Below are 7,768 nucleotides of genomic sequence, written 5' to 3' on the forward strand. Positions count from 1 at the left end.
CAAAAGTCAAAAGGGAGTAACAGGTGTGTTTTTGTGTGTGTTTGAAGGATCATGGTTACCTTTTCCTGAGTGTTTGTTGAACTGGTCAGACTTTGTGACGCCACATCCCATGACTGTTCCTGTTCAAAGCACCAAATAATCACATCAGCAAGAAGTGATTCAAATAATTGGCAAAAAAAAGGACAGTTAGGTAACTTTTCTACTGGGTTAAATAAGTGACCCCAAATGTACTTGGGAGAGCTCCAAGCTAGAAATTTGTATTACATCTTCGGGTCACAATAAAACTTCACTTCATTTACATAATGCAGCTACAGTCCTGACCTCAAAGGCTCCTACTCATTCACTGAGTGGAAAGTTAAGCGTGTGTCGGCAGAGCTGAAGCCGCAGGATGGTCAACTTTGTGCCCTTATAATCTTGTTACCTGCTGGTTTGCTACTAACCTTGGCGATTGGCCTCAATCCTACAGCAGGAGACTGTTTTGGTCTGAATTCTATGAAGGCTTAAATGAAGCAATAAAAGAGAGGATGATGGAAATATCTCCAAATCCCGAGGTTATTTTTGTCAAATGGAAAACGGAAGACAATTGAAAGAGCATTTTAAAACTTTCTTCTGATGTTTTAAGCAAACAAATGTTACTTGAAATACAGTGTGTTGTAAAAAAAAGAAAAAAGAAAAACCATCAATTACAATTAAGAACTTGTGAATTTAAGAATGTAGCCAAAAGTCTTATTTAGTAGTGCTAGTTTTGGGTCAAATCAAATGAAAAAAATAATTAGAGATCATGGGTAATTTATGTAACTTAAATGTGACAGCAGGTCAATGCATCCAATCAGAGAAGATTTTGATTTTTGAAACCTTAGTTATCACAACACAGAAATGGACTACATCGCTAACCTGGCATAAAAGTCGACTAAAATTAACAGAAAGTTGTAGATGACATAGTCATAAACTGCAATTGCGATTTAAAATCAGTAGTTAACTTACGTGGTCACCACCTCTTCCCAGTCACCCGTTCCCAAGTTTTTAGTCTGTCAGTTGCTCGATGAGTTTTCAAACAGCCATTTACTCAGTTTTGTCCTCCACCAGTACACCAGGATCAGGTCAAAGACTGCAGGATGTCAATCAAACTTTTCATTGTGGGCGGATGAATGACAGCAACACCAAGTAACTCATAAGGCAAAATGTACTGCAAGCGCAGCTCCTTCAGACTGAGCTGGGGCTGGTTTAGTCGCATAATCAAGGCACCAAGCTGCAAGTGGATTACTTGAGCTAATGACTTGATGCGACCAGACTGGTCTTTATATAGGATAATGGTAAAGTGCAGACGTAAACATAGCTGGCAAGAGGGAGGCCAGTTGTTTTGGGTCTTGATTTTAGAGTTATTTATGATTACAGGTGCTTTTTTTAGAGTTCAGGATTAAGAGAACATGTGAAGTCAGGTGTGTTTGTTTTGGACCAATAAGACTCAAGCGTTCAATTCCAAAGGGGACTTCAGACCTGTTTCAAGTGAAAGGTGTCCTGATGAGCTCAATATCTAGAACCTCCATTTTTTACAGTGCAACAAAGTAAGCATTGATGTTACAGACCTGTAGGCTGGAAGAAGAAAAAACAACACGGTCACGAACCCATGTTTACAGGCACATAATAATAATAATAATAATAATAATAATAATAATAATAATAATAATATTTTTTGGTTTGGCTTTGAGTCCAACAGGCTCAATAAAATATCAGGGTTTCATAGTTGAAACACAAGTTACCTTTACCTTTAAATGGAAACCTTTAGATAATGAATAAATAACCAGTGAATGTAATAAATTCTTTACATAATTTGTATGCTTGTTTTTTTTTTTATTTATCAGAAATTGGTAAGAAGATAGGCCAAGACAATAACTACACAATATTAGACATCAGCAGCTGTTTTTAAGTAATGCTACAGTAGGCCAATTAAACCAGCTAGTTTAAGCAAGCCTACAACACATTAAAACATTTAGGCCTAGTTAACAGTTTTAGTTGCAACGATGCATTTTAAGCAAATGCATCCGACTCATAACTTTAAGACACCGTTGCTGTACAAACGTGCCTGAACGCTGTGGTTCTTGAACAGACCCCTGGCGGACATGAATGGCGGAGGTGAGTTATCTAACTTAGGCTGTCGGTCTGCATCATGCTCAGCATTCATTAATTGTGTAAGTGACAGGCAGAACTAGGTTCACATTACAGGTGGGTAATATTTCTACGCTTACTGTGATTTCTCTTCAATGCAATTTTATAACTTAAATAGTCTACGTTTAAGGGGATAGGTCGAATTGCTGTCTGCCTGGATATTAAAAGTTAGGGCTCTTTAATCTAAATGTGTTAGTTACACACACTCACCTGCCAAATTAAAAAGGTTACCCTACTTAAAACTGATCTAATCTAATGCAACAGCCCGGATGTAAATCCTATTTTTAGGAGGCTACGATGTTAATCATTACCCAGAGAGAGAAAGCTCTTAATTTGAGTTAGTCATGATGTAGTTTGGATGAAGTGTATAAATCTGTAGACAATAACAGACCATATAATTACAAAATGCTAGTTGGAGGGGAAATCAATATTTCCTGAGTTTCTCAACTGGTCAGGAAACAAGGAGTATTGATCAAAATAATAATTATAATCAAATAAAATACAATTTCTTATTTAATCTTAATTTATTGATTTGATAAAGTGATTTTTCATATGCCTCAATCTAGAAGTTCAATAATTGAGTTTAGCAGTGAGTCCTTGTCACTGAAAACAGACCATCGACATTGTTGGTTTAGCCTACACATCCCAAAATAACAAAGTTTTATGTTTGAGTTCAATATATTTTGAAGGCTGTTATTCACAACACTTGCATATTATCCAGCAGAATTGGTAGGTAGAATTAAAAAAGGGTTAAAAACAAAACATTTATAACACTATAGGCATTAAAAGACATGCCATATAGCAGATGTAAGACATTAAGATATAAAACATCGAAAAGGTATATGACACTAAGCAAAAATAAATCTAATATTAAAACACAACCTATATTAAGATATCATCAAAGTAAAACAACTACAACCACAGCAAAAAAAAAAATCCTGAAAATGTTTTCTTTCCAACGTGATGTTTTTTAAACCTGTTTAATCACACATAAAAAAAAAACCTTAAGATATGAAGGGACATAATCCTAACCTTTCTATAACGATAGGAAAAAATGGAAGAAGTTCAAATAAGACCGTAACAACTGTGACAACTTCCAAAAAAAAAAACCGAATGAGAAAACATCTTTATTCCCTGAAAAGTGTCATAACCAACATCATTTGTTAAGCTAGTCATCATTATCAGTCTAATATCCTAAAAGAACATCTCATAAACGAGCTCTTCATCTTTTACTGATGCAGAAATAATCAATTCAGCCCGGCTTGAAGACCACAAAGACCTCCAGTGTGATTCATAATTGTAAGACTTTTTTTCTTGCTATAATTAGCTTAGCTTTTATGAATACTATCATGTTGGTATTTTATAGACTGAGAAACTAATCTATTAAAAAAAAAACATAATGACAAAATGAATAGATATTGATAAAAGCTTCAAGTTATGCATTCATCATGCGTTGCTATGCATGCAGTCTTTAATGTAAGCTCTACCAAGTTCAATGTGTGACTAATGTATGAACAGGATTCAGTGTAGCATTAATCCACATTTTAAACTTAAAGTCTGTCAGATGATTCACGTTCAAGTATCTTAAGGCCTCTTTATTGCACCGTAATAATCATTTTTTTACACTTGGACTTGCATAACAGGAAGGGAACTTCCCAGCTGTTACTTAGTGTGTTCGTCCATTGATTGGCCGTCACTGAGTGCTCTGTGTCAGAGTTTGAGGATGAAGATTGCCGTACTAGGAGCCACTGGACAGACTGGACAGTATCTGGTCAACCAGGCGCTGCAGCAGGGTCACACAGTCACCGCCGTCGTCAGGAACCCGGCGAGACTCACCGTGCATCATGACAACCTCAAGGTAAAACAACACAGAGGAGAGTCTTTTGTTCTGGTTGCTGTTTGCTGCATGTTGGGTTCAGAGTCCAGTCAGATCACCTGAATACGGTTTTATTGTGTATTACACATTTTAACATCTGAACAGTTTGACACTGAACTGTGCAACAAAACGGCTGAAATCGTTCTATATTTGTCTTTGTGTAAACAGACCAAATTAAAAGGAAAAAAAAACAATGAATGGATGATTTAAACATTTTTTAACTGATTTGTCTGATTCCTCTGTGCTCCACTGGAGTGAAAAATCTGAGGGAAAAAACTGAAAGAGCTGAATTATGGTGCTTGGGGACTTGTTCATTCAGTACGATGAAAAGTTGCACTGCAGCTTTAAGTCAACCACAAATGGGACTTCTATTTAAACAGCATTAACTGAAAACTAGCCCCCACAACCTGAAATAGAGGGAGCACCCTATATATTGTGTTGTAGAGCACACACACACACACACACACACACACACACACACACACACACTGGAAATGTTGGAAAGTAGTTATGTTTTTTCCTCAAAGTTTTAAGAAATTGTAATAATCAGATATAACTATATCATTCTGTGTTTGTGTTTCATGTGTTAATTCTCTCTTGTAAGCACAATTTATAACGAATAGAATTTTTTTTATTAACTACAACTAAAAACTTTAACTGGAAATACTGATAGTTAAATTCCTCTGAATACAAAAGCTGACAAAAACTTGAAGATGCAACAAGCTCAACCAGAAGAAAAAAATGAGCGAAAACAAGAGTGATAATGGCCTCACTGGGACGACATCAGCTGATTATTTTTAAGTGTTACAAATCTTGTCAATTAAGAGTTTAGTGACGTTTCTGACTATTGTAGGGAAGTTGGAAAGTATTGTCAGACAGAAAAACACATGGTTGGTTTTTTTTGTATTTTAATGGACATGTATGATCCAGTTATTCTGTTTTACTTTGAAGATACAGTCATGGATCAAGTCGGTGCACAGCTGTAAAGCTTCCAGTTTGAAACGCATCTCTCGTCTTTCTTCAGGTCGTGGAGGCTGACATTTTCTCAGCAGACAGCCTGAAGCCTCACTTTAAGGGTCAGGATGTAATCATGTCCTGCCTCGGCTTCCCAGCCTCCTTCTTCTCGGCGGTGACGGGTTACACCCTGTCCATGAAGGGTGTGATCAGCGCCATGCAAGAGGCCCGAGTCAGCAGGATCATCACCATGACCTCCTGGTACACTGAGCGTAAGTGAAGGAACTAAAATGATGATCTCTTGTTTGGTTATATAGCTTCATACAAATATATACAAAAACCTGTTGTTGTTTTGTCTTAAAATGTTTTTTATACAATGACAGGTGTTGAAAGGTTGATATAAATGACATGGACGATGTATTTTGACATTGACAAGTCTTACAATGTGGCCTCATTTATTTGTTTTTCTTTAGTGTTTTTCAGAATTTGCAGTGCGTCTTTCTATCAATGACAGGGTTTCAAGTTTGGTAGGAAAAAAAACAGACAGGGACACTCATTCTTGAGCTTGCCAGATGTGTTCCTTGTTCATGTGAGAACAAAAGCGGTTTGCTATTAATATATTTTCTTTGTATCTTGCAAAACTGGCCTTTTCCTTCGTAAGGTAACGAGGTGGATAAATCAGTATCTTTGTGAATTTTGAAGGATTTCTCTGTGTTTTCCTCTGTTGTTTGTAGCTGACTCTGGAACAAAGTCGTCTTATCTCATCCGCTTCCTCCTTCTGCCAATGATCCGAAGCGTCCTCACCAACATGTATGAGATGGAGCAGATTCTGCAGAAGACTGGGGACATCAACTGGACCGTGGTTCGTCCACCGGGCCTCAAGAACCTGCCCGCCTCAGGTAAAAGCAGACTATTCACAGTCAACAAGGAGGCACAAACAAACCTTACTAAGGATTGATTGTGGAGCTCCTTTTGCCTCAGGATCCATTTTGACACAGTTCAAGCCTGTTAGCATGTGCACCCCATCACTTCATGCTGAGAATGAATGAGCTCATTTTTTCGGTCAATGTCGTTTCTCTCCTAGAGGTTTCAGCGTGAGTCTCAACTGATGGCTTTTTAAATGTTTTTTAATGCCTGTGTTCTTTACAGCCCAAGAGTTTCTGACGCAAGAGGGATACTTTGTGCCTGACAACAGTGGCAACCCTGTAGGCAGTGCAGTGGCGAGAGGAGACGTGGCCCGCTTCATGCTCTCTCTGCTCAACAGCAATGCCTGGGTGAAGAAGGGAGTCGCTATCACAACAAAATGAGGAGATGAGAAAAAGGGCCATTTCACAATGAAAATGCAACATTTTACTCATGCTGGTGGAATCTAGCCATGCAGATATTGTTCCTTATCTTCATGGTTAGATACAACTTGTTTGAGATAAACTGGCCCTTAATCAGTCTGCTTGCCATTAGAGATAATTAAACAACTGCCTTATATGGTCTAATATATATGATGAATGCCTTTTAACTACTCTTGTTTGACATGACTTTGTTTATACGATTGAAAACTACGATTGCTGTACAGTGCATGTTCATGTGATTGTAATACACAATGTTAGCCACACAGGGGGAGTGTTGTGCCATACCTGTGCATCAGAGGCGTAATATTTACAGTCTATGATCAGAGGTCAACCTCTTTCTATTATAAACTCACGGGTGAATGATTAAAGGATGATGAACACTGACAGGTAAACTAAATTTGCACCATGTGTTCACATTGGTGCTTTGTATTCCTCTTGGTGCTGTATCAGTTCTAATAATAATACTGTTTGGGAGGACTTTTTTCAATGTTTATGGGACTCAACTGTACAAGTTAAATGTTTTGAATATGAGCTTTGATGCATTTGTTTCTGAAATGGGTTCATTATTTTCGTTCATTTCATTAGTTTTAACGTTATAAATTTAACATTCAATACTGAAGCCTTAACTGTGTTTTCATGAATTATTTGGTTAAAGGGCAAAAAAAAAGTCTGCTTGATATTAACAGACAGTTTCTCATGTGTCTGTCAAGGCATGAACGTCGTAGATCAATTAAACTGACCTGTAGTGAAATTAGACCATTACATTTGTTACAAGTAATGAACAGAGATTTATATTCTTGTCGTAATTTTGAACGATACTGGTTTTGTTTGAAAATGTAAGAAAACAACTCGTAAGTAACAGAAGTCAATGAGTGAAACTTCATTTTTATTTTTCATTCAACCTTTATGAGTTGAAACTTTGCAACTAATGCATGTAATCCGATGAGTACTGATAACGTTTGGCATACGAGATGAAACATTAAATTTAAAAGAGAAAGAAATATCAGTTTGGTCACTTTTTTTCTTTGCTTACATTTATGCATGTGTGTGTGTAGACCTTTAAATGTGAACATGCTTTCCTGTTGATCCTAAAAAAGCACAATAATCATAGATGTTTTTCTCCTGACTTGAACCTTGACTCCACAGAAAAGTGAAAGATAATATATGGAACAAAGGTCGTGTCAGTGGAGAGGTTAAGGTTTGTTCAGAGAAGACTTTGTTGATGTCCCAGATGATGCATGCGGGATTTTATCATCATCACCATCATCATCAAACCTTGTCAGATGTCAGAAAGCCTGTGGTGAATTTACAGCATAAAAACCCAACCCTATTCAAACATTTTAAGTACTTCAACAATGCTGACTGATAAGATCTGTCAGATATATGTGTGTTACCTCTGGCTGAACTGAGGGGAAGTTGCATCGAA

General features: G+C 37.1%; 1 protein-coding gene across 3 annotated transcripts; it reads left to right on the forward strand.

The window, feature by feature from the left end:
- The first annotated feature begins 2,104 nt into the window (after positions 1-2,104).
- Positions 2,105-7,343, forward strand: LOC109991612 (flavin reductase (NADPH)). Of its 3 annotated transcripts, XM_020643941.3 has the most exons (6): positions 2,129-2,223; positions 3,408-3,465; positions 3,810-4,024; positions 5,067-5,268; positions 5,731-5,895; positions 6,146-7,343. In XM_020643941.3, exons 3-6 carry the CDS (start codon positions 3,890-3,892, stop codon positions 6,301-6,303), a joined length of 660 nt encoding a protein of 219 aa, XP_020499597.1. In that variant the 5' UTR covers positions 2,129-2,223; positions 3,408-3,465; positions 3,810-3,889; the 3' UTR covers positions 6,304-7,343. The 3 variants fall into 3 exon arrangements, with proteins under 3 accessions (XP_029135186.2, XP_020499598.1, XP_020499597.1); XM_029279353.2 differs by lacking the exon at positions 3,408-3,465 and having other exon boundaries at positions 2,105-2,133; XM_020643942.3 differs by lacking the exon at positions 3,408-3,465 and having other exon boundaries at positions 2,112-2,223.
- The last annotated feature ends 425 nt before the right edge of the window (positions 7,344-7,768 follow it).

The sequence above is a fragment of the Labrus bergylta genome, chromosome 2, assembly GCF_963930695.1.
Source record: "Labrus bergylta chromosome 2, fLabBer1.1, whole genome shotgun sequence".
In the NCBI taxonomy this organism is placed as follows: Eukaryota; Metazoa; Chordata; class Actinopteri; order Labriformes; family Labridae; genus Labrus; species Labrus bergylta.

Excerpts from the sequence above, each read along its gene's own strand:
- LOC109991612 (XM_029279353.2), top strand. Across the intron at positions 5,269-5,730 it reads GACCTCCTGGTACACTGAGC|CTGACTCTGGAACAAAGTCG; the intron begins GTAAGTGAAGGA and ends TGTTGTTTGTAG. Across the intron at positions 5,896-6,145 it reads CAAGAACCTGCCCGCCTCAG|CCCAAGAGTTTCTGACGCAA; the intron begins GTAAAAGCAGAC and ends TGTTCTTTACAG.